Source organism: Pempheris klunzingeri, chromosome 7 (genome assembly GCF_042242105.1).
Source record: "Pempheris klunzingeri isolate RE-2024b chromosome 7, fPemKlu1.hap1, whole genome shotgun sequence".
NCBI classification, from domain to species: Eukaryota; Metazoa; Chordata; class Actinopteri; order Acropomatiformes; family Pempheridae; genus Pempheris; species Pempheris klunzingeri.
Window position 1 is genome coordinate 23,703,254 of NC_092018.1, and position 27,918 is coordinate 23,731,171.

Below are 27,918 nucleotides of genomic sequence, written 5' to 3' on the forward strand. Positions count from 1 at the left end.
ATCTACATAAAATATCTCATGGCCTCACATGACAAGAACGTTACAGATTTTTCACTCCTTTTTACAGCTAGAATAAGATTATTAATTAGCAATATTTTTTTTTTACATTCTGTGAGATATGTATAGGACCTAAGAGGAGGTCAGTATGCGGTATGGCTCACCCAATAAAGCGTTACCTTGAAAACAAATTAGAATATCAAATGTAAACCGAAATACTTGATCTTTAAGAAGCTTTCCCACAAGCAAATAATGAATATAGTGAATATAATGGCAAACAACATTATTTTGGAAATTTTAAGAATATTAAGATTTATATTAATGACATCTTTAACCATGTCTGACCAAAAGCCCTGTGTCCTCTGTTCGCCATCCTCACACACATTTGGATTTTGACATGTGTAGCCAAGGTGACATGGCGCATTTGCGCAAACACCCATTGGAAAAAAAAAAAAAAAAAAAAGAAAGCTAATTTCCCCCTTCTTGCTTGAGTGACAAAAAAAACAACAGAATTACAGTCAGTAATTACAACACAGTTACAGTGTGTTGAAGCACCAGTGAGCTGGTTGTATGTCCTGGTAAAAGCATGTCTCAACGGGTTGAGGGTGCCTGTGAAGAGACCAGTGGACGGCTGAATGGCTGAATACTTCAGAATAGAAGAACATATGCACACCAGCAATCGAAGCATGTGTTAATGGTCCCCATCTTGGTGTGACTACGAGTTGTTAAAAATAACATACTGTGTATGTGAGTCAGCTATGGTTGAGATGATTACAGTACTGTTAATAACCTTAATAGACAGCTATTAATGTGGTTGTGGTACCTTTTATAGTGTCATCTCTGGGGAGTGACTCAGTCCATTTTGTCTGAGTACAGCATTGTCAAAGAGCTGTCATTTCACTGAATGTCAAAATGTTTCCCTTATATTTCACACAATTCAAAAAGACGTGCATTCTGTATAATCAACAGTTTATGGAGACACTAATACAGCTTTAGAAACAAAGGAAAGCTCCAAAGGTACACCTTTTTTTTAGTGTTTGACAATAAAACATCAAATCAAACTGCCGTACTTGTGTTAAATACACTGAAATTTCCTAAGCAATAAAGAACATCAAATTGTTCTGAGGACAGTATAGCCAGCAGCTCCTCCACTTTCTGAGTAAATATGTCTTCTTTTGTCCAAAATGACAACTCAAGAGAAAAACGTGGTTTCTCGTGCTGTAATCTTCATGCGCAGTACTCAACCCCAGAGAGGTAGGCTCACCTCCAGTGCTTGAGAAGAAGAAGAAGAAGAAGAAGAAAAAGTTCTTCCAATCGGGATGTGGATGTACTGGCAGGCGCGGTTGTGGTGTTACAATGAGACCTGCTGCGCTGTATATTCCCGTTTGGTTTAGCGGAGCAAGAACATTCTAGTTGCCATCAAGTGAACACAGGTCGTAATCAGCACATCAACAACAGCAACTATCATTGCACATAAAGCATCTTTCACTTGAATCATTTCTTTCACAAGTAATAATAATAATAATAATAATACAGCAAGAAATTGTTATCCAGGAAATGAACAAAATACTGAAGAAAAGTCCATTTTTTACTTTTATGGAAAATTTAAAAATACTAGTATTACTACAAGTCTTCATTTAAGTTCTGCTTTAAGCATAAAATATTAATTTAAAATAATTGTACTGATATAATTGACTTCCCCTTCTTTTGCCACCTCTCAGTACATACATCATTTATCTTTTGACTGACACACATACAGTATAAGCAAACACTACACTGTATGTAGAACCTTAATTGCCTAAAGTATCTTGACAAGAAGCTTGGAAGATCCAAATGAGGCTGTTGAATCTCCGGTGTTTGTACTTCATATTTTCCCTTACCAAACACATGGAGAACAATAATAAAAAAGTGACTAAAACTAGCAAGGGCTTTGTCTATCTGTATCAACTCAAATTTATAAAAGTCTCTTATTTATAACTCTGACATGTATCAATTAGGACTTCGGTGCACGGTATCTGAATAAATGCAAAACGTCTTCATTCGTTCGTCGCTATGACACAATATATCTAATACATTTGATCTTTAACAAATACGTTTAGATTTTAGATAACACATCAAATGTTTGTGTTTTTCCAGCAGCTGGAAGTGTTTACCCAGCACTGCAGGCTTTTGTTTTGATCTACCGATATGTCCGCTTCCTTCCTGACTGTGGGCGAGCAGAAGATGGACAGGCAGTTTCAGTAGGTGAGACAGGACAGAGAGAGGGAGGGAGAGAGAGATATGCAGAGAGAGTCAGAGTGAGAGGCTTGTGGCTATGAGTCAGGGGGTGCGGGTTGTGTGAAGATGGGGGGGAGGAGGGGGGGAGATGTTGCCTATCCATCAGTGCCATTCTTGTTGGGGGTGTTGGTGTTAATGGTGGTGCCGTCTGGCTGCTGGCCGTCTTTGCGTGGTGGCATCCTCTCATTTATCCTGTCCAGGCCACGTGCCTCCTCGAAGTTACGAATCTTCCTCGAAGGAGAGAAGCCTTGAATGGCTGAAGGGCAGAAAGAGAAAATGATCAGACCCTTTAAACCTCTTGATCATTTCTCTACCTTTGAAACTACAAATATTTGCTGTAAACTGTATTCTTTAGCTTTTTATCCATCAAACTGGATTACTTGTGGAATTTCATTTGATGAACACACACCACAGTATCAGTCTCGCACGGCACAGATGAGCAGTGAATACGACACATGCACAGGTGAACACCAATTTCCAGTGGTCAAACTATCAGTGGGATAAACTACAACAATAAACCACCTCACACTTAGTGGACTTACGGTAATGTCCCGAAACAGCCAAGGAAACCAGACAGAAAGCATGGGTGAAACGAAAAGCAAACTTATAAGGCACTGTTCAAACATATTCTTTAGTCATTTATCACGTTTGACAAAGAAGGAACACGGGGGTGAAGGTTTTATAACTGGATGTTTAACAATAAAAACTAAGGCCTTGAAGGGTTACTCTTGCACAACCAGATATCTGTGACAATGAGGCACTTGAGCTCATTTCAAATAACCATAAGGCAGTGATAGTAAATTGACGGTCACAATAAGCTGACCATTCTAGCTACACTAGATAGCAAGCGAACAAAGAAGTCAAAATAGTTAGCTAAAAATGGATGTATGGTTTAAATAGTTAGAGAAACTTATTTTAGTTTATAAGCACTTCAAATAGCAAAGAGTAAATATTTGACATTATTAGTTGAAAGTAATGGATAAACACTTGAAATAATTACCCAAAGTTAACTGCTGAAATTGTTATTCATGGACAAATGGTTCCACTACTTAATGGATGAACAGTTCAAATAATTAAATGTAATGGATAAACTGTTGAAATAAATTGTACCAGCATGAATGGAAAGTTGAGAAAACCAACTTAATTACTGACTAATTGGATTTTAAAAAATCCCACAGTCCAAAGACATGCAGGTTAGGTTCATTGTTGATTCTAAATTGCCTGTTGGTGTGAATGGTTGTCTGTCTCTGTGTGTCAGCCCTGATTGACTGGCAACCAATACAGTGTGTACCCGCCTCTCGCCCAATGGCGGCTGGGGTTGGCTCCAGGCCCCCCGCAACCCTTAAAGAAAAGCGCTATAGACAAAAGATGAATGGATGGAGCATAACTGGGTCTACAAGGGGCCTATGAGGGGCCTACCAGGTTATGGTATAGGTATGGTATAATTCTCATGGCTGACGCCTGTTGAGCTACTAACAACCAGAGAAGGCAGGCATTGGAACAACCAAATGGTGCAACAGGATTAGCTTCTGAAAATATCCCAGGCAGGGATGTCCCTGGTCTTATCTTAACCAGGTCTTAGCAGGCTTTTCTCTGTGCGGGGAGCCACTCGGCAAGAAAAGCCATGTGATAATAGCTGGGAAAGTCTTGTCAACAACGAACAAGCCAGGTCCTAAACCTTGTACACACATCCAGCCCTTTTGTAGCATGAGCTTTAACTTTCTGGTGAACACTGACAACCCCCATTCAACTTGTAATTTGCATTTCAATAGATCGTGTCATTTAATTGTTGCACCTACTGTTGAATTTCATGCCATGTTTATCTTAAGTGCTACATAAACCACTTTCACAATGTTGGAACCAGTATAATTGAGCATACACTGATAATGCAAGAGCAACCAGGACTGAAGTAATATATGATAATACAATACTCTACAATACTAGTTATATAAAGACACTAAAAGGAGAAAACCAAGTAATAAATACATATTATTGTAAGGGTGGGGCTGTGTTTAAAGGATGAACAGCACATACAAAACAAAGACATGAGATTTGAAACACACAGCCATGCCTACCTTTGGCTTTTGCTGCCTCAACCGTAGCTATGTTAAGGAAAGTTGGAGAATTGGGGGAGAGGTGGGAGGGGAGACGACACAGTAACATCAAAGTGTAAGTCCTGGTGTGATAAAACGTTTGAAACAGATGGTACAATATAGACAGACACCCATGGCATAGTCATTATGGATGCAAAAAAAAAAATCACAGCAGCTGTGAAAACTTTATCAAAACACATTAGTTAGTGGGCAAGTAGGTTAGAGAGAAGAAGCTTGATGGAGATTTAAAATGCTGTTGTTGTTAAAGGGTCACGAGGACTTAGGTGTAGAGAGCTGAGGGGGATTTGGCTGAGCACTAAGATTCTAAGACTGGGGTGTGATGCGCAACATGCCCAGGCAGGACAACGCATTTGTACATGTAGGCAAAGCTGCAGTCCACATGCAATCAGATGTTCTGCTGTGAGAAGAATTCAGAAATATTGAACTTTACCTGATTCCGATTTTTTTTTGATAATTGGATGTGCGGGTGTAAAGAATATTTGAATCATCTCAGATAATGTCTAAATGAAGTCAATCATCTGAGTGCATGAATTATAATTTGGTTATGTATTAAAGATAATTGAGAGTTATGTTAGATGGCAGCCAGCAGATACTGTATTGTAGCCCCCCCAACAAAATATGGTCAGCCGTAGTACAGCTGCTTCAAAAACTAGAGGTGGGGCTTGGAAAAACAAACGGTGAACATAAATCCCCCATCACTTTGTTTAAAACATGATCTGAAAGCTGGCTGAGGGAAAATAATAATCTCCAAAAGGTCACAAACGTGGTGTCTCCTTCGATTGCTCTGCAACTTCTGTTAGCCTGCAGTGTGGCAAAGAGGGACTCCCAGCATGTACTCTGGCAGCTGTGGCCAAGCACTGACCTTTAGATCAGAGGGTCAGCAGCCACTTCCAGGTGACAGGTTGACCTCCCCACCAGCCAGCCCCCACAGTTGAGCATGAAAACTTTCTGCTGCCTAGGGGGTGGGGCTTGAGTCAAAGTCTAGCCAGTGGACATGCCACCACTGATCTAGAGTCCTTCAAAGGGACTACCAGAACAGGGGAGCTAGTCTCCCTAAAGTGGATGCGAGGACAGACAGTTTAACCAATTGACGTAATATTCGCTGATAAGTAAAGCAGAGAGGCTTTGTATTTTAATTATTTTGTCATGGTGTAGTGTTAACATTATTCTTATGCTGTACCCGGTCTAATCAAGCCTCATCAACCCCCAAAGCCATCTCCAAAGCCAGCTGTCTGTGCTTTATTTTTGTACAAGCAAAGTACGTTTTTCCAGTCAAGAAAAAGAGACGGGAAAGAAGAACGATAGTATCCTGTACCAAGCTGGTCCAAATCACAGAGTTGTTTAACAGGTAGTTGAACTTTACATGACAGGTCCACACAGGGGCTGTGGCTGTATTGCATCAGGAACTATTAGAATAATGTTGATCTCTCCCTGCTTTGCAAGTAGATCTATCCCTGTATTACTTTTGACACTGAAGGATCATGAGTTACAAATGGAGTCCTTGCTCATTGGTTGACGGACTGTCATTTCATTTTCTGTCATCAGCCTGGACTATAGGTGCACAAATAATAACAATAGCTGATGAAATAACATTTCATCAACTTTGTTTCTTATTCCTTCTTTGCAAGAATAAGAAACAAAGAAAACATAATAGGTGCCATTGTTTATGTTAACATTTTCGGATATCCATTTGCTTAATTACAGAGAATTAGTTGAGAAAATCATGCTAGAGAGGCAGAACTCATGGAACACTACTTCTCGTCATGATGAAATATTAAAAGGTTTGCTCGAAGCAAATACTCAGCATTTGAAAAAATACATGCACGGGTTTAGGAAGTGTCTCTTAGAATGTAGGATGGTGCTAAATGGCTGCTAGCAAGGATGAATCAAATAAGACATTTATTGCTTACCAGTCTGCAAGGTCTGCTTTCCCCCTGACAACACTCCGACAGGAAGAGTTCCAGTTGGTGTCAGGCCTTTGAGTGTTAACACACTCTCACTTTCCTCCCTAGTTCACACACAAAACACAGTGCAAGGTACACACACAGATTACATATCAGCAAGCAATGTGGCAGCACACACACACCTAGTAGTTACGAGGCTGCTCTGTAACCAAAATATGTCATAAGTTCATATTTAACACTCCATGTCTTGACAGAGTGATAGACTGCCAGTTCTAACGCCTCTAGTCAAATGGCTAACATGTGCCCTGATTCTCCAAGAGGGTCAGTGACATCATCGATTTTAGCAGCTGAAGCAATATTTCCATGGATGGAGCACACTTTTGTTAATACATTTGAATGTTATCCATCTTCATCTTGTCTACTGAGAAAGAAACTGCAGTTAACAACTGAAATCAGACTATTTCATAGCTTTTAAAAAGTATTTAAAAATGTACACTTGTTATTATTGTTCAGTATAGTCATAAGACTGGCCGTGTGACATAAAGATTTTCTTGATTTTTTGATTCAACCGTTATATCTTTTAAGCCGTACACATCCTCTGGTCTGAAAGACTGTTCTACATTTTGCCCACGTACAGTAGGTTGACCAGGTAGCAGCGGCAGCATTAATCTGGAATAATGTCTAATGTCATTACACAGCCAAGGTGCATTGTGACTCATCTTGTGCAAGCTCATTAATCCAAGCAGGATAACATTGTGTTTTCAGACACAACATCACTTGTGCACTCAGCTGACACCATTCATTTCACCAACACTGCTGCGTCTTTCTGGCCCTATAGTGACCTTATGAGTGTCATAATGAGAAAGGAAGAGGTACGTCAAAGAGAGGGTATTAATGATAGGGTCAGACCTGAGGACTGAGAAGACACGGGCCATTTTCCCCACAGCGCGAATCTTGTTGCGGATGACCTCCTTACGCATTGCTGAAGTTCCACCTGGGACAGTCCAGAGTGTAAGGTGTAATACATTGAATATTCAGTACTGCTATTTACATCCTTTGCAATTGATTGTCTTAGCACTTACTTAAAATGAACAATATATAGTATAAAAGTATTTAAGAAGTGACCTAAGGATTATTTATTAGAATGGTGTGTGCAACTGTACTCCAGGGAGCGAAACATTTGGGACTAGGCTGAATTATGATGAGGTGCTGCGTAAAAATCACCTCAAATTAAGTCAATTATGTGGCAGGACTCGATTTCCAATTCATCCAAATTAAAGAATTTAACGAAACAACAGGTACAGTGCATATCACTGGACAACTGCATCACTGTCACCAGAGCAATAATTTTGATCTCTCACTCTTACCTTCATATAGGTCATCTACCTCTGACATGAGCTCATCGTCAGAGCAAATGTTCAGTACATTTACCAGCATTTCTGTCACTGTGGAGGAGAGAAGATACTTGTCACTGGTACCAAACCAAGGATGGGTTTTGTGATTTTTTTTAATCTGGAAAAGAACTAAAGAATTGGCATGTTTGTAGTGAGGTCAAAACTGACTACTACAATATGTCTGGATGTCCTCCCCAAATATAAACTATAAATATTTTCATTTCCTGAATCTCAAAAGTCAGCTCTATAACCCAAGGCCAATATAATAAAAGCCTTTCACTGGAACGACCCCAAAAATACCACAGAGGCAAAACTGTGCAGTTAAAACAAACAACACATAAATGTATTCCTTGATAATGTAAATTTCTAGCTTTTCAATGCATGCAAAAACAGAAACATGAGCTATGATTAAAGAACCTGAACTTCTATGTGATTTTTAGATAAAAAGCAATGTTTTACCATTTATTATTTCATTGAGCTTTGTTAAAATTCTACTAGCCTGTGCACTGAAAATATTTAGCATAATTTAGAAAATTCCCTCCCCATGACTTTATAGAGAAAAAAATCTAAAAATGTTGGGGTCTGTCTGGGTCTGTCTATTCCTTAAAGTCAATGAACTGCAGGCAGCTCAATAAATGGCTTATTTTTTGCAGTCATACAACATACCTTTCTCTCCAACAAAAGGCAAAGACCATGTGAAAACATCCATAAAGTTGGGCAACCAGTAAGGGTGGGGGGAGCAGTTGAACTGTCGGATGTTCATCACGTTATTCTCGTATTTTAATACAGCAGCTAAGAGTGACAGAGGGAAAAAGATGGGAGGAGAGATTCAAGGACTGAAAAAAAAAAAAGAAAAAAAAAATACAGTAATGAGACTGAGAAAAAAAATACTAAAACCTTTGTTGTTGTAGACGTCTAGGTAATTTGGAGCTGAAAAGATTGTGATTAACGAAGGGAAGCCTGTGGTCTGGCTTTTTCTGTACATCCGATACCTGTTAGGTCACAAACAAAGTGTCTCATCAAACATGTTCTACAATACAGTATGGTGGGAATCGATCAGAAAAGTATAACCCTACTTACCCTGCATCCTGTGCTTCATGGGCTCTTATTACTGATAGCAAGTTATTATTTACCAAAAAGTCACAGACTGCTGAGTAACTGCAAAGAGAAAAAGTGAAGAGAGAGAGAGAGAGAGAGAGAGAGAGAGAGAGAGAGAGAGAGAGTGCTGTTGAATCACTTATTGCAAAATTAAACCATTAAAGGAGAAGTGTGATGCCTCTTGAGACTTCACTGACTGCTGTATGTCAATGGCAATAATTTCATATTTATTATTATTCATTATTTATTTCCTTGCCCTCTGGCCTGTTGAGCTAGGTGATGCTACTTAGAGCTAGGTGTCTGGTATTTATGGGCTCTGTTGGCCTCTCCAGAAGCAGGGGACTACAGTCAGAGTAGATGGAGAAGGCAAGAGAGCAGGTGAGCCCATCTGGATGAGGGCACTTGAGGATTTTTACTGCCCTTCCTTCTTTCTTTACTACAAACACTACTAACACACAAGAAATATTAGTGGTCAGTATTTCATAGATCACCATGAGGCCAAGATGAATGGTTTCTGACATTTACCACAGGTGATATTGGTGGTATGATTTGGGCTAACCAACTATTTGTTGCCAAGTTTGTGCATTAAATTCCTCTTAACTACTAGCTAGTTAAAATTAGAAATGTACATTTAATAAAGTTCATCTCAACCTGAGTAAAGCAGACTCACTCATTGTGTGTCCTCTGGCCTGTGTGATAAATCCTACTTTCTATCTTATTACCATTTGTCAGTATCTGTTTGAGATTGGTCTATAATCAAATAAATTCTGATTCTATAATAAAGTGCTATATTTGAATTTATTCTGAGAGTTTGATATCAGTGTATCTGTAGGGTTAAGTGTAGCTGTAGCAGACTTCTACAGCTAATACCTGAAAAAGTAAGAGCAGCCTCTGACAGAATTATGGTTGAAGTGTTCCGTTGTCTTTTCACTGCCATAGTCCTCACCAGGGTCAGCCCAAATGAGGTCACACATTGGCCCAAATGCTGGAGGCTCTTTAAACCTGTCTAACTGCACAAAACACAGAGACACATGGTTTAGACTCCCTTCTCATAGACACACACTTATTAGAGATACTGCATGGTTTAGAATGACTTCTTACATGCAGGAAACCACTGTGGTTAAAGTTTAATGGACTGTAACTGCTGTTTCAAACCAATAATCCTATAGTCCATTCAATTTCAGTATAAAAAGCATAACATTCCTAGATCTTCATTTTGAGGTTATGCTACTTCAGTATTTTATCTCAGCTTCATGTGTCAGCGGTTCATCACTTACTTTCCTTATGTCATCTAGGCAGTTGATTTCTGGTGAGAGTCCACCATGTACACACAGGAACTGTTGGTTGAGCAGGGCAGCGAGCGGAAGGCAGTCAAAGGCCTCCATACAGACGTCATACACCCGTTCAGAGTATTTAATTTTACCTGCAGTAAACACACGGAGACAATGCAAAATATGGTTAATTTTTGTAGCACATCCCACACACAAAATAGAGCCACAAAGGCAACAATTCTGTTGTATCTTCTTATTTAGGATATGTCGAGGTTTGTCACAGATGTTATGAAGAGAAAGCGCAGCTTGTCTGCCAACAGGAAGACTGATGACTCTTTCCATGTAGTTTCTGCACTTGCACAATACTGCAGGTTAGTTTGGGGCAGGAGGAAAATCAAGGCAAGAGCAGCCTGAATGCACTGAGAAGGATTTGGGTGGTACAGATTGATCGAAACAATGCTCGAGTACTGCATTCAGGTCATAGAGAAGTCAGTAGATTCAAGTTTTGTACTTGTACTCTTATCATTTAGTCCAGGAAACTTTTAAGTGTATCACCAACATCCAAATAAAGCAATTTCAGTTATGTACACAATGACTTTTAATAAATCTAAGTCATCATACATTAACCAATTAACCTGTAAGTACTTTAAGTGTGATAGCTTGATGTAAATGTTTGTGGAATGTGCAGCAAAAGACACTACAATGTTTGTTGCAAGCAGTTATTTATGTGTGTGATCTGGAAGAAAACAGTTTTACCTATTTTCAAATTCTTTTTTTTTTTTGTTGAGCCAGACCTATGTGAGACACCACAACTACCACAAACATTTACCTCAAAATCCTGAAGGCAGAATCTCACCTAATTTGGTAATGCGACATCTCCGTTTTGGATTTTGACTGTATCAGCACCAAAGCTGGTACACCACCGAAGGACTGAGGTACACATTTCTATTATAAATGAGCAAGATTAAAAATAATGAAATATTTTCGCAAAGTGCAGCACTCCACTCTGCTCAAAATACACGCCTGGTCTATTTTTGACAAAAGCTGCAGGCTAGCCACATCGAGTAGCACAGAGCAGATGAGCCAGGCAAGAAGTCACACAACGAAACTGCATTGAGAGTCAAGTCAAACAAAACACCCCATGCAGACTCCTGATCGTATATCCCATCACTACATCAATATTATTTCTTAACAGGTTGCACCAGGCCAGATGTCAACTTTAGCCTATTGTACGTAGGCTGCAGCACAACAAAGTAAGAAACGCAATTAAAAACTGAGAAAATAAGAAATGTAGCCTGCTTGCTCAGCAAGCTCATGCTGGCACAGCCTCACCCATCCCCCCTCCCTCGACTTCAGCCGAGGTGAGGGCAGAACTGGCCCCGATGATGTGTATCCGAGACCGCTTAAGGTCTGTGCAGCCAAAATGGCAGAGCATCTCCAGAGGATCTTCAACCTGAGCCTGCAGACAGGGAGTTCTGTGGAAAACATTATGTTTCGTTCTGGTACCTAAACTAGGGCGCCCGGCCAAGCTTAGCAACTACTGACAGGCGGCCCTCATATCGCACATCATGAAGACACTGGAGGGGCTGATCCTCCGCCTCCTGATAACACCGTATGAACATGCACTCGACCCCCCACTGGTGAGCGCCTTTAGTGACTGGAGTGAGAAGAATGACCTCCTACTGAACACCTCCAAGACCAAGGAGATGGTCAAATGTTCTACCAGTGAGTGGTAACAAGTGTACTGTGTTATGTTGCAGTCTGCTGGGGAGATAGCATGACAGCAAAACAGACAGCAGCTGACAGACATGCACAGTGGAATTTGGAGGTAGATGTCCACCATATTGGACTTTTTGTAATTTGCATCTTTTGAAAAACATATGAAATCTACTTTTTGAATTTTCACTGTATAAAACACCATATTTGGCATACAGTATTATAGGACTGAGTTTCACAGTTAAAAAGAAGAAACGAACAAACAAACAAACAAAAAAAACATAGCCACGCCACTGTTTGGGTTGTGCCATTTCTGGGGCATTTTGATTAAACTTTGCTATCAGAAATAATTAATAATAATGATCCATCTATTGTCTATACCGCTTATCCATCATGGGAACTAGAGCCAATCCCAGCTGACTTTGGGCGAGAGGCGGAGTACACCCCGGACTGGTCACCAGACAATCACCAGGGCCAACACATAGAGACAGACAAACACTCACTCTCACACTCACGGGCTATTTAGAGTCACCAATTAACCTCATGTGCATGTCTTTGGATTGTGGGAGGACGCCGGAGTACCCGGAGAGAACCCGCGCTAGCATGGGGAGAACATGCAAACTCCACACAGAAAGATTCCAGGTTCAAACCGGGATTCGAACCTGGAACCTTCTTGCTGTGAGGCAACAGTGCTAACCATAATAATTAATTATTACATTGATGAATAGGACTTATGTAAAGTCCACCTCGTTGGCTTAAAGAATTAAAAGACTGCCAATTTAATTGTTTCAATTTCATTTCATAAACCATGTACCATATTGATAGCCAGTTAAAGGATTTTTGAGTTCTTGGCAGAATAAAGGTTGACAGCATTCACTTGCATACAACATTAAAGACAGCATGTATATATATATATATATATTAAAAAAAAAATGTATCAAAACAAACAAAAGTCAATCAACCAACAAGCTGACAAAAAGTGCCTAGTGTGAATATTCAAAGAAGGGAAGATGGAAGCTCAGTCATGTGCTGGCTGAGAGTGGGAGAAAGACTGTAAAGATGGCAGAATCAAAGGTGCCTACGGACAACGTGTCGGCTACTCAGACTCCCTTGTGTTTGGGTAAGAGGTAGACAAAGGCCAAGCCCATGTGCTGGTTTCAGACAGTACATGTGTGTGGCTGGTGCCAGGTCAGGAAAGGTTAGTTAGTTTGCTTACAGGACCCTGTGTCTGTGTGAGCATAACCAACATCAACTTAGCAGTATGGCTACAAAGTTCATATAAAGTCTTGACTGCTTTCATTATGAATCATATACTTAAACCACTACACTAATTAATTCACTGCACTGTGAATGGTAAATGGTCTATATCTATTTAGCACATTTCTAGTCATTCCGACTACCAAAGGCACTTTTACATTACATCATCATTCACCCATTCACACATCATTCATGCAGGAGGAATCTAAGTTGGAGGAGACTTTTCTTTTATACACATTCATACACATGTTCCAGGAACAATTTGGGGTTCAGTGCCTTACCAAGGGACACTTCGACATGCAGACTTGGAGGAGCCAGAGGTGGACGACCCACTCTGAGCCACAGCCGCCCACTGTGAACACACACTTTTTCTTCTTCTCCTATATGTTCTTTTTCTCTCGCGCTGTTCTTCTTATGCGGGGAGCAGACAACCACTACGCTAAGCATTCACTGAAGAGGCATAAGAAGCACATGAAGAAGAAGAAGGGGTGTGTTGACAGTGCAATATAGCGGTGGATTAACCACCCATCCGTTCCCTGCAACAATGAGCACCAGAAAAAGCGTTTACACGTGGACAAGTTGACCAATATTCCACTGTTTGACTAAGAAGACAATGTGTGTGTTGGGTACATGCCAAGTATCTTAAGAATCTTTTCTTCAAAGTGGCCACCTTTTGCTTTTCTGAGAATTCTGAGAATTTCTGGTTGTTGGAGTGTAGTTTGGACTCCATCTGCTGACAGTAACCCTTTTTCGCCTGTTTTATTGTTGTTCTCAGCATTTAACAGGCCTATTTATATTCCTCCTGTGAGCCAGAGCTGAAGGCCATAGTCTGTGCATGGAGAACTGCACAGGAATCACAGATAATCCATGAATCCATGATGGTTGGGCATGATTTTTATTGTTTTTGGGAGGACTACCTCACCGCATTTCTGCTGCTGCAGTCATCCATTGATTATTGTTGTACAGGGAACAGAACTACTTTAACAACTCAACTAGTGACATAGCTTAAGTGCTTGTAACCAACTGCCACAAAGACATACTTCAAACAAAAATTAACACTTAAAAAAAATGAATGAGTATTTTTAAGTGCGGAGCTCCTGGAAAGTCAACCTCCTCTTACAGCGCCAACTTTTCAGTTGCTAGCTGTCCGTCATCAGAAACAAACGTCCTTTACATATTTTTTCATTTCCTTTCTTCTTGCATGGTTTCCTTGTGTCTAACTAAGCATCCTCAGCGGGAGGGACTAATACATTTCATCCACATTTCACATGTATTTTGTCCTTGCATCTTAAGGGCGCTTTCACACCAGGATAGTCCGGGGGACTCGGTTCGATTGGGCAGGGAATGCCGAAAAATTTCACACCTTCATTTGGTTTGGTTCACTTTCACACTGCACTTTTGAAAGCGGACCAAACCGTCTGGACAACGTCACGCAGTTACAACAGCTGCTCGTTTCAGAATGCTGCTGCACGTGTACTAACTACAACTAGGAGAAGAGATCATATTTTTCCCATACTAGCTTCTCTGCTTGGCCTCCGGTAAAATCAGAATTTGAAATCCTTCTCCTCACCTACAAGGCTCTAAATTGTCAGGCACCATCATATCTTAGAGAGCTCATAGTATCTTACTACACCACGGTCCTGAAAAATAATTTCAACCTTCCCAAGGTGTAAACAGTCCAAAATTATTTTGAAATTCATTTTACTCCAGGACCAAAAGGTTCAATACTGTTTACCCTGGAGAGTTCCATCTGTCCTTTCAAAATTATATCTTCAGTGTTTAGCTTTGCTGCTTATATATCACAGGATTTTAGATCAATTGAAATTACTGTGTGTATGGAAATTACAATTACTGTAAGCGGCCTCTCTAATCTAAAAAAAAAGAGACAACTCATGCATGAATACAGCACACAAAGAAATCACCTGGAAAGTTGACACTGCACATAGTAGTGCATAATTGGAATTTTGATGAAAAAATAGCTAATAACGTTTTGTATGTCCAAGGCAATCATTTTTTCAAACAATATTCACATTTTGCGCTATGGACTGTGACAGATGTGTGTACAAGAGGGTCAAAATTCAAAGCGCAATGTTATGTATGTATGTACTTTAGAAAAAAGAAAAAGTATGCAATTTGGAACTGCTATGAATGGGATCCATCTTTTGAGTCAATATGGATCAGCATGTCTTAATATTTTGGTGGCATCCCAGAGAGTTTGTAAATAGATCAGGCCTTCCTCCATTATCTTAATTTGTTCTCAGCTTACACTGATCAGCAATGACGTTTGTTGTTTCAGACAAGTTAACTATGAAGTTACTGTGAGACTATGCAGTCATTCATGGAATTGTGCATCAGATGAAAGCTCGTATAGCTCTGGATCAAATTGGACTTAAACTTCTCCATGTTTCTTCTCCGTGTTTCTTGGAGCTCCATGAAATACACGAAAATAATTCTAATTAAGAAGGCTTTTCTCCTTATGACAGTAACACCGGTGATTATCCGACCAATGACAATTTGGTCAGACAAGAGCATATTGACCAACAGATGTCAACCCTAGTCATGACATAGACATGGCATTTCTAGTGTGTGTGTGTGTGTGTGTGTATTCAATATGGTGCTGAAGTGAAAGTGGAGGGGGGGGGGTTATAGTAAGTGAAATCTGTTTGCAGCTGACAACGTTGTCTTTGCTATCTGCTAGAGTGTCTTTGTTTTCTGAGTCTGCATACTGATGCCTTCGCATCTGTTTTTCACACACACAAACACAGAAACACTCAACTGTCACACATTGAAATCAGTGTGTAACTGTATGAAAAACATCAGCAGCATGTCTGGCTGCTCGTCATACTCCAGCAGTTCATCATCTGCAATATGAGAAGGAAAAGGCTTCATCTCATCTCCTCTGTAAGTCTGTAACACTGATGAACTTCCATATCTTGCTGATCCTGGTCATTAACGGAAGCTTCAAGTCATTTTGTTAAGGGTAGTCGGTCACCTCACAGTTACCACACACTCCTTCTCTGGCATGGAAATACCAATAATCCCCAACTATTGTGTGTAACAACTCCAACCTCCCTCCAAGTGAAGGACGAGGATGGACATACGCCCAGCCCAAACCCCGACTCACCCCAAACCCTCCCAGTTTTCAGGACCAGCCAGGTGAGGCGGCAAGTTTCAAGGACCAGGACCAGCAAGGCCAGAGGACCCGACAACATCAACCCGAGGGTGCTCAAGGCGGGCTCAGGGCAGCTAGCGGGAGTCTTCACACACCTCTTCAACCTCTCCCTAAGGCTGAAAAAGGTGCCAAAGATCTGGAAGACATTCTGCATAGTCCCTGTGCCCCCAGTGACTTCAGGCCTGTGACTTTAACATCCCACGTCATGAAAACCTTCGAGAGACTGGTCCTACAACACCTCAGGCCCCTGGTGCGTGACGACCTGGACCCGCTGCAGTTTGCATACCAGGCTGACATCGGTGTGGAGGATGCCCTGGTCTACATGCTTCACAGAGCCTATTCACACCTGGAGAAGTCACAAAGCACCGTGAGGATTATGTTTTTTGACTTTCCCAGCGCTTTCGACACAGTGCAGCCGCTCCAGCTGGCTGAGAAACTCTCTGTGATGCAGGTGGACCAGGACCTGGTGGCCTGGATCTCAGACTACCTGACAGGAAGACCGCAGTATGTCAGGCTGCATGGATGCTTGTCTGACGTGGCGACAAGCAACACTGGCACACCCCAAGGAACTGTACTGTCACCATTCCTGTTCACCCTCTACATCTCTGACTTCTGCTACAACTCAGGAACGTGCCACTTTTGTCAATTTTTTGGAATGTAGCTGTTGTGTATATGCGAATTTAGCCCATGGGGGATGAATAAAGGTGCATCTTAATCTTAATCCTAAAAATGAAAAAAGTGATCAATTAACCTGCAACAACTGTAAGAACAACTGCACTTACACTGTGCACACCATGCCATACCCTTATACCCAAACTAAAACCTGAAACTTGATTGACATGGGCCACTCTGAAGTGGTACAGAGAGCGTATGAGTCCATTAGACTGGCCTCCATTAGAGAGAAGCACTGCACTTACATTCCTGTTTAAAGGTGAAGTACTCTGTGAGGTGCCGGCACTCGTGGTTCCCACGCAGGAGGAAGAGTGTGTTCGGGTGGTTGATCTTGAGCGACCAGAGGTAGAGAACACACTGAGAGGACAGCAAGAGAAAGAAAATGGGATGAGAAAGGAAAAGTCAAAGATGTGCACAGACTTGCATAATTGGTTTTCAGCATTCAATCAGCTGCTGATTGAAGTTTCCAGTGATCTCTTCTCATTAAAACCATATGAATGTGTCAATTCCTGTCACTTCACTCCTTTTTTTATTTCATTATCACACATTAGCTCTGCAATTATTAATGATTAATCTTCCTGGTATTTTTTTTAATGATATTATTATTTTTTCGATGGTAGAGGCTCAGTGGTGAGTGGGTGAATGGGTGAGCCAGGACTACCTTGTTTGTTCACTTCCATTGTCAGGAGGAATAGTGAACTATGAAGTGTAGATAACTGTGTAGAGGGGGTTGACAGTGTGACTATCATGCACAGAGGCAGAAGAAGGGACAAGGCTTGGATAGCTAGAAGCTGACATGGGTTTTAATGAGAGCTCTCTGCTCTCTTTTAGCCAGCCACTCTGTGGTCAAACCTGGAGCGGAGGAGGCAGACAAAGGAAATAGCACTAAGCTTTGTACGCACACATGAGCAATGCCTACCTTCACTTCAAACACAGACAGACCACACACATATGTACACACACTTCATCCTGTGTTGGGTGTGTATAAGGCCTGGGTTGGGGCTAGGACAGTTAGCCCATAGACACACTCTCTTGGATCAAACATAATTTAAGTAGATGAAGAAGAGCTTAGAGAACAAAACAGATTGTTTACATGCACTGAATTTATACTATGGTAGATTGCTGGCCAGCACAGGTAGCAGTCTACTTGAAGAGACTGCATGAATGTTTAATGCTACCAACCACATTTTGATATCAATTTTCCTATATCTGTTTTATGTGTAACTGAAGTGATAGCGAACAGTTTATGCTTAACCTTGTCTGAAAATGACAATTTTACAGGGTGATGCAGGATTTAATATGTTTTAAAAGACATAAATTCAGAGTAGAGAGTGGCCGTTTTCCACAAAGCTCCTAAAAATAATTTTTTCAACACCACGTCACATGACATAACACGAGGGTGTTGCTGTCCACTGAGATAGTGGGTGGTAGTAGTCTGAGTGGTTGTGTTATAGTGAGTTGGTGTTTTTTCAGTAGGTTTTAATTACATTTTACTGTACATCAAACTCTAACCTGTCAGGACACAGTTTTCCTAGCAGGAAAAGGAAAGCTGCTAGCATGCGTGCCTGGGTGTGTTTTGTCCAGGTGAAAAGAGCGGACTTCACTGCCTCATTGTTACAAAAAGCATGGTCATTTGTGGTGCTCATTTTAGAGGATTGTGTTTCTGGCGATATGATGGGAGTTTAGGATGGGATTTCGAAGCTAAGACCGTGTAAGACTGAAAGCTTCATTAGGAGCTGCAGCTTCTGGTTCTGCCGCCAATGGTCACAGATACATCAGACACTCACATTAATGAAAATGCGCACTGTGCATCTTAAGTCTTGTTGTCTAACTTTTGCTTTTTTTCCCTTCTCTCCCTCTCTCTCTCTCTCCCTCCCTCCATAAAGGTAGAACAAGCACCTTCATTCAAGGTGCTCTACTTTATATCGGGCACTTTGAGACACCATACAAGCTGAAGTGTGCGCCTTACTTTCTGTCATGTAAGTAAATACTCCTGGCCGGTATTAAATGGTAAATGGTCTGTATTTGTATAGCGCCTTTCTAGTTATTTCAACTAGACAATGCTTATTTTCTTATAGTCTGACACATGATAGCAAACTTTACAATGTTGTGATGAGAACACAGCATATGAGTGAGCTATAGCGCATAGATGTGTGTAGCGTTATCAATCTATTAGCTAATGCTGATGACTCACCGATACACCCGCCCAGTTCTCCACTGGTTCTCCTCACAAAGCAACTCAATTTCTCTTCTCTGACTGATATTCCCTTTAACCCTAGTCTGTTCCTTCTCTCTTGGACGCCAAACAGGCAGGCTCATTATACGGATGTGGTCCATCATAGCTGTATGAATAAGTATTTACAACCTCTTCAGTATGAAAATTAGCTTTAGATCCATTCATTTCTATTGTTTAAATCTAATGTATGCAAATACATACGAGTATATATCTTCTTCCTTGATCATTTTCCTGCACATTGATTGGATGGTGTCTCCAAACTGCTCTTTTAAGTGTCACTTTTCTTTAGAAACACACAGGGAGTCACTTTTTGAGGTCTTCAGTGTACACAAACCCTAAATCACCATCAGACTATTATTACCTATGCTGTTTCAGTCCACTCTTTTCATCTGTGACATTTCACTGACCTTAATGTACTAACCAGTGCCCATCAAAAGCCCCTACAGGGTGGTCAAAATGTACTGCCTTGTTGACTTTTACATACCGCCCACTTCACACCATCCCTCAGAAATATCCTTTATTTTGTGCACCTTTTTACAAATATTACTGAAGACATTGCAACATTTTAGAATTATGCAATCAGGATGTTATAAAAAATAATGACAAAAGATGAATCAGGACTGGCTAGCAAAGGCAAAAAGAACACATTCTTTCCTCTCTCATATCATTTTGGAGAGAACTCCACTTTGGCAATGCCAATTATCTTAGAAAATGTCATGATGGACAGCTTAAAAACAAAAAGGCTCAAATTCAATTCAGCACAATCAGAGATATCATCTTTTTTCTTCTAAGTGTTCTTCTTCCTTATCAAAACCTGGCACTGGCATTACCCACAATGCAACGTGACCACCCACAGTTTGGTCAGAGATACAGAGAAATGAGGAACGGGCTACAAAGGTCTGGTAAGCTCAATTCCTTCTAACTCCAAACCTACTGATTTTTTTTTTAATTTTCAGACTTGTAGTCTTCAGACAAAGCTGAAGCTGACTCAAGCAATCACTTGAGGCAATCTATCAGACGTTACACAGCTCCCTCTGGAGCCTCAAAGGGCTTTATACAACTTCTGTTCTCTTCGTAGTATGGCCCAAGACCTGTAAACAGACTTTGATGTGTGAAATCAATGGAGCTCCCCTTTAAAGTACCAATCTTGTACGGCACTGTGGCATACACTACAAGCTCTTATTCTCCACAGTGAGTGCTAAAATCCTTTGAAGCACTTACAGGACAGTTAGAGTTTACTGATGTTGAGTCATAACTAAGAAATACTGCAAATTACTGTGATCAAGAATAAATGAGGTTAACGTTTATCTCACTAGGCACCCTATCATTTTACTAGATCCAAGACTCATCTGGCACAATTTCTTCCAATAACTGTTGTGTCAGTTTTGGTGCTGACATAGTAATCTGAGTTCACAAACTTACACAACATTTTTACAATTCTTCCAGTTTGTCTGGCTGATGTCAATGACTTGTGTGTGGGCACACACCACCATCCAGTTTAGTTTCCTTTTATTGTGTTCTATCAGCTCTTTTTAATTTGAAGTGCAAATGCAATACACTGCAATACACTAGGATACATGCAGCTGAGTGTCAGGGACCAACAACATACCAAAAATAGACTCCATGACTCCATGAGTGTAAACCTTAATGACCCATCATATACCAATACTGACGGACTTTAACAATACACTGAAACATATCATGCTGTGAATGCACAATATCCATAATTTGACTTGAATTGTTACCATTACCACTTACCACTACGTAAGAAATGATCCAACTTTTGCTTTACATTTTTATTTTTCATTTCTAATAACAGTTCATTTTTAAGTATTGAAGAAATGGAAAATGTACATGTAAGGAGCCCATTTCTGCTCTAATAATTTTGTATTGAAATCATGAGACAATGCTAAAAAAAAATTAATGAAACTGTGCACTGCAACCTCACAATATAGCTTGTCCAGAAAATAACAGTATAAATAGGTTTTTTTTGTCAGTTAAAACAACAGAGAATTTTAATATTTGAAGAACTGAAGTAAATTTGTTACTGTGTAATGTATTTAAGTGTCCTCATTGAGAACACAATGCAAAATGTTAACCGCTATCTTCACAATGCGACCCTAATTGTATCAAACTGTAATGCCAGCTGACATTGGGTGAGAGGCAGGAACACCCTGGACTGCTCACCAGTCAATCAAAGGGCTGACACATAGACACAGACAACCACTCACACTCACCTTCACACCTACGGGCAATTTAGTGTCACCAATTAACCTAGTCTTTGGACTGTAGTAGGAAGCCGGACTACCTGGAGAGAACATGCAAACTTCACAGTAAGGCCCAAGGTTCAAACAACAAACCTGCTGTCCACCAGATTCAAACCTAGAACCTTGTTGCTGTGAGGCCACAGCGCTTACCACCACAACACCATGCTGCCCCAACTGTAGAATATATCATTACAAATTAATAAAATGTGCAAATATCACAGCATACCTCAATACTGAAGTATCCTCGATCAACGTAGTCACCGAGGAAGAGATATCGTGTATTAGCTGGTGATCCCCCCACTTCAAACAATTTCATAAGGTCAAAGAATTGGCCATGGACATCACCACATACTGCAAAAGACAAAAATAGTGATGCAATTATTCATGTCACAACAACTACAAGACATGCTGATATTTAAAAAAAAATAAAATAAATGTTTTTGCATTGGTGTCAAATACAGTGCATCCACAAAGTATTCATACCACTGTTGCTGCCTTATTCCAAAATGGATTAAATTCTTTTTTTTCCTCAAAATTCTACACACAATACCACATAATGACAAAGTGAAAAATGTTTTTTAGAAATTTTTGCAAATTTATTAAAAAATAAACACTCAAATATCGCATGTACATAAGTATTCACACCCTTTACTCAATACTTTGTTGAAGCACCTTTGGCAGTTATTAAAGCCTCCAGTCTTCTTCAGGGTATGATGCTACAAGCTTGGCACACCTGGATCCGGAGTTTCTCCCATTCTTCTTTGTACATCCTCTCAAGCTCAATGAGGTTGGATGGGGAGCGTCGGTGCACAGCTATTTTCAGGTCTTTCCAGAGATGTTCAATCGGGTTCAAGTCCAAGTCAAGGACATTCAGAGACTTGTCCCGAAGCCACTACTTTGTTATCTTGGCTGTGTGCTTAGGGTCGTTGTCCTGTGGGAAGGTGAAGCTTCGCCCCAGTCTGAGGTCCAGAGCTCTCTGGAGCAGGTTTTGATGATGCTACCACCACCAGGGATGGTACTGGCCAGGTGATGAGCGGTGCCTGGTTTCCTCCAGACATGACGCTTGGCATTCAGGCCAAAGAGTTCAATCTTAGTTTCATCAGACCAGAGAATTTTGTTTCTCATGGTCTGAGAGTTCTTTAGGTGCCTATTGGGGCAATATTTATGTACATGTGATATTTCAGTGTTTTATCTTTAACACATTTGCAAAACTTTCTAAAAAACATTTTTCACTTTGTCACTATGGGGTATTGTGTGTAGAATTTTGAGAAAAAAAGAAAGAATTTAAACCATTTTGGAATAAGGCTGTGGAAAAAGAGACGCAGTGTGAATACTTTCCAGATTCACTATATGTGCAGATGGGAGCATTTAAAGAAAGGATTTGCAAACAACATTGCATTTATTATTTGAACTGCCTACAGTAATCAACCATATAACCATGCACATAGGCTTGAAGGTTTGGCCTCACAAAATTATGAAAAATAAAAGATTATAGTGCCATCTCTCCTGTCCACCATGGATGATAATAGCACATAGAGATGATGGTGGCAAACACCACTGAAAGAGTTTTTAAGGTCAATTTTCACGTATCCACATTCAATTGATAGTATTCAGGTTACAATTCGTTTAAATTGCCTTTTAAGTTTCATTCTTCACGCTTAATGACTTTTGATGTGTTGAGGGAGAATTGAATGGCAACAAAAGTGGAAACTTGGGGAACTGAGTAAGATATGTCACATATTTCTTAAATGTGAGAAAAGGAAAAATATTTTATCTTGAGAGCCAGTTGGATCTGAGGCTGCTAAATTGTGTGTTGCACTGTGTTGGTCCTGTATGTACTCTTTGTTCACAACATCTATGCTGTCTAGGAATGACTAATAGTTACTCTTTCAAACAACTTAACAAGGAGGAAGAATCTGCTTGGAGACCTCATACACTACATGTATTTACTTTTTAAGACATTTGTGTTTCCAAGTCGGTCAGAGATCAGTGTCAGCAACAAAACACCTGCATGTGGTGACAGCGATTCAGTGTCTTGCTTAAAGATACCACAGCTCAGTTGGATGGCCAATATTAGAAGGAGTTTGAGCCCTGAACTTGCACTTGAAGTAAGGTCCTCCTTTTTGCTACTATGCCACCCTGCAAACCCTGACCTGAAAATAATGAGAGGGTCCAAGCATGCCTAAAAATGGCAGGATTCATCCTGGGTGCCTACCTGTTATAGGCGCGTCTACTTCCAGCATGCACTTCTCTTGGCGGAGGATGTTGGCCCCATCATTGATGATCTTTAGAGCCACATCCTCTTCCACCCTGCCCTCTTTGACGAGGTGGTTCCGGAGCAGCTCAGCGTTTGGCTTGCCATCTTCAAATAGCTCTTTAACAGTCAGCTTATGTTGTGGAGGGTATGGCACAGCTGTTGAAGGACAAGCACAACATAATTTATTAGGACTACTGCTACGGCATAGTGATTTATTGTTAGCATTTGGTTCAATTTGTCAATAGCTTGTTCAAGCTAAGAATTAATTCAAAGGACAATTAGATGTTAATTAAGTGCATGATAAGCATGAAGCATGATAAGCTTGATAAATAAAGATTGATTGATTGATTGATCGATTGATTGCATCAATGCAGAAAAAGATGGCAATATTACACCAGTAATGTATAAGAAAATATGACCCCTAGAAGAAATCCGAAGCAGAAGGAATGTTCTGCATCTCAGACTGCATTTGCGTAAGTTGTAATTATATGAGAGGTGACATTTACAACGACTGAGCGAAGATAAAGTTATTGGCATAAAAGGAGGAATGAGTACACCTACATTATAATGCCATGCAAGAGATGTGCAAGACATAAAGTAAGAGCCCCCAAACCTCACTTGACCCGCCCTCTCTCAGTAATCTGCTGCATACCACCTACACAGTCCTTTTACTGTCATCACAAAGGTCAAAGCTTGACAGACCTGAGAGCTTCATGCCACGCATACAACAGTCAAGTACTACAGTAGCTACATCTAAAACTGTGAAATGTATCACCGTCAAATACAGCAGTCGTACAGTATTAAAGACTGTTGACAAAGAGCTATTCTATGAGACCTTTTAATAAAAACTCATCAATATGTAATTAGGAAAGCGTAGTTCAATCTAATACTCTGAAATTGAAGATTAATGCAGTGAATTATATGAAATACTAATGACCTACCACTGATAAAAGGCTCAAATTCAGCCGTGTGCCAACTTGTCATCTGTTAAGTTCTATAACATTGGCAGCAGCATCATCAGCCAAAGAAAAACTACCCAGAGCAGACGGTTGCAGACTAAGCTGCACTTATTCAAAACAATAGTTTCATGTGTGATCCAAGCCCTCTCACTTCCAGAACTTGTGAGGTCACTGATAATACAGGTGATATGCCTAATAACAGGCCAGAGATATTATAGAAATATACAAAAATATGAGTGTCATACACAGCTGCCTTGTTACAGCTAAAAAAGTGATCATATAAACCACAGAAAACCTTGACACAGTATACACTGTGTAAATGGTTTCATCCGGACATCCTGATATCATCAAATCCATCCACGGGTCAGTGCACAGGATACCCCATGCCATCAAATACCTACATCAGCTTGTAAAAATCAGCACTACCTGTGCTGTAAGCTGTTCCTGTAGCAATGATCATGGGGAGAGAGAGAGAGAGGCATTTTGAGAAAGTTTTACACCCACACAAAGCAAATCAAAGTGCAATATGGAAGAAGCATCGCTTAGTTTTATTGTAGGTGCATTTGCTGATCAGTGATGCAGTTGCAGACTGTCTGGTCTGCAATGGAAAAGCTTGAGCACAGTTCTAACTTGCCTAACCTGTGCTGAGGACAAGCCATGATGCGTGGACCAGTGTGGTATAAATAAACAGTAAAAGCTCCAAGGCCTACGAGGCCCGGCTGCAAAGAGAGCTGTAAGCTGAGGTACAAGCCTTAAGAACAGATTAGGTAAAGCCTCTATTAGCAAGGGCTTCCAAATTCAGGGGCTGTTTACTTAAAAGCTTTGTTACACTGAAGGAAGGCTCCAGTGCAAACAAAGCAGACTGGTTGAAAACATGATCACACAGAATAGGATACATAATGGGCATGAAATAACCTGACTGTGAAACATTTCAGGCAACTGCCACGCTGTTGTGACCAATAGCTGGTCTCGTTACCAAAGAAACTGAATACTTCTTCCAACATCAAACTTCTGGAACGATCACCCCCGCCCCCTGATGACAACAACACCAACACCAACAACTATAATAATAATAATAATAAATTCTGAGTCAGTGTGCCTGTGCAATCAAGGCTGGCCAGTCTGTTCAAACACAGATACAGTATTAAGTGATGCTGTTCACTGGCAGCATCACTCGATACAAAACACTGTGAGCAAAAAAGAACAAAGTGAAGTAAGCCACTCGTTTTTCTGACACATAACCCAATGAAGAAAAATGTTTTGTTGTTAAAATAATAAGCTGCCACCACCCTGACACTGGCTTCTTGTTAGAGACTGCCTGGACTAATTAGCATTAATGTTTGATGTAGTGAACTCTTCGAAAACCACACACAGACATTGGGCCAATGCTGCACTGCATCAACACCCACACTGTCTGGCATGACAACAAACAACTCAAGAAACAAAGACACTGCTATCTGCCATCCTGCCCACTGAGGATAATGTTTTGGACAGTGATATGAGCCAGTGTCTAGAATATGTTTACCATTGTTTCAAAATCAACACAATAGAGGAGGACTGATTTACAAAGATGCAGCTGGGTAGAGATGAATGGAGTGGACAGTGGCTGGGTGAATCATGAAGTCCACTTCAGATTGCTCTAATTATCTGTGAAAGCGTTACCTTTGCAAGCTAAACAGCCGGTCCTCTGGTTTATTCTCTCTCGGTAGGTCTTATTTTATTTCACGCACACACAGGATCAGACTCTCACAGAAGATCACACAAGCAACCAACCCACTTCAAATTGTAAAGTTGACATCAATCTCTGTCATATCAAGCAATGGAGATTTAAAAAAAAAAAACAAAGTTTTGTCAAGTGATTGAGTCACTGGGTCAACTGCAATACTTACCAGTGAATGAGCTCAACTGTTAACTTACACAACCAGAGCAGCATTAGTCTTACGTAGCCTACTAGTTGAGCCCTCTTACAGCCGCCAGTAACAACGGCAACACAACTGCGGCCATCTGCCAACTAATATGGATTCCATTTTATTTATCCTTTTTTTTTTAATCAAATGTCTTTTAAAAAAAAAACTAAACATACGTAATGTAGATAACAACAACTGATGTCTGACTTTTTAAAAACAGGACCAAAGTTTTATTTACTCTAGTCTACGTTTCTTCTTTCCTCCATCTCCATGTCATGTCCTTCTTCTTTCTTTTCCACTGTGTGGCTAGCCACGCTGGGAACATCACTGGGCAGATTCTTTCCACAATTAACTTACACCGTCCCTACTGGCTCACACTCCAGCATTCCAGTCCCCTTGGCAGGGCACTCTCCCCGTGCCCTTGCACACAGGCAGGGATGTGGGCTGCTTTGGGTGAGCAGAAGGTAGGGGTGGAGATGGTTACTCTCTCTCTCTCTCTCTCTCTCTCTCTCTCTCTCTCTCTCTGGAGCTAACTCAAATTGTGTCCTATCTGTCCAATGAGATATGACAATCTTGGTGTGAAAAAAAAATCCATCTTGTCAATATCTGCTGGTGACCCGAACAGACCCTGGGGTACTCCCTTAAGTGAACACCAAGAATTAAGATTTTATCCATCTTAAATGTCAAGGAGACGAGGCGCAGATATGGGACAAGCTTCTTGCCTTCGTTTTCTGCTTTGTGATGGTGTATTACATGTGCCACGGGACAACTATAGAGATGATACCTTTATGAAATTCTAACCTAAAACCATCGTAGAAACAAATATCCAGTTTCACCCTCATCCACAGATATCTGAGATTGTCCTGGTAAAAGGGGGCTGAATTAGAAGCCCCTGCAGATGGAACTTTATAATGGAATATACAAAAGGATTGTTCATCACTCTATGTGCAACTTTTGTGTTAACACCGTCTCCCTGCTATAATAACATTATATCCTCTTGTCTCTCAGACAAAAAAAAAAAAAGAGGTTTAGATAAAGTTGTTCAAAAAGCTACAGGTGGTTTTCAATCACTGCATTTGCTACCAGTCAAAGAATGGAAGAGGAGAGTGAGCTGCTGTAATTTGCCCCCCCTCCCAAAAAAAAAACACCCACCTTTTACAAGCCGCTCCGTTGTGGACTGTTTCTCCAGTTTGTCTTTGTCCTTATCCTTCGCTGACATCTTCGCTTTGTCTGCAGGCTAATTCCGGAGGTTAAAATCTTGCACAGCTCTCTTCTGCCAGCGAGCCCGAGGACAAGCTAGCACACCATTCTCGGCCGCCGGTTCTTGTCTTGACTTTCAGCTGTAACAGGAGGCACTAATTTAATGTTTCCTCCTTTCCGACACGCAGCAGCTACAGACCAGCTAATGTTTGCGAGGTAG

The 27,918-nt window shown here is 40.6% G+C and overlaps 1 protein-coding gene across 1 annotated transcript; it reads right to left on the reverse strand.

The window, feature by feature from the left end:
* Nucleotides 1–2,369: 2,369 nt before the first annotated feature.
* ppp3cca (protein phosphatase 3, catalytic subunit, gamma isozyme, a) lies at nt 2,370–27,904 on the reverse strand. The gene is made up of 14 exons (XM_070833523.1): nt 27,651–27,904; nt 23,591–23,788; nt 21,602–21,726; nt 17,118–17,229; nt 10,062–10,207; nt 9,655–9,794; nt 8,767–8,844; nt 8,584–8,678; nt 8,353–8,478; nt 7,660–7,737; nt 7,202–7,286; nt 6,299–6,396; nt 4,350–4,376; nt 2,370–2,530 (listed from the first exon to the last, which is right to left on the reverse strand). Exons 1-14 carry the CDS (start codon nt 27,715–27,717, stop codon nt 2,370–2,372), a joined length of 1,536 nt encoding a protein of 511 aa, XP_070689624.1. The 5' UTR covers nt 27,718–27,904.
* Nucleotides 27,905–27,918: the final 14 nt, after the last annotated feature.

Excerpts from the sequence above, each read along its gene's own strand:
- ppp3cca (XM_070833523.1), bottom strand. The coding sequence starts at position 27,717 with ATGTCAGCGAAGGATAAGGACAAAGACAAACTGGAGAAACAGTCCACA. Across the intron at positions 8,845-9,654 it reads GGCTGCTCTTACTTTTTCAG|TTACTCAGCAGTCTGTGACT; the intron begins GTATTAGCTGTA and ends TTCTCTTTGCAG. Across the intron at positions 7,738-8,352 it reads GCCTTTTGTTGGAGAGAAAG|TGACAGAAATGCTGGTAAAT; the intron begins GTATGTTGTATG and ends TCTCCTCCACAG.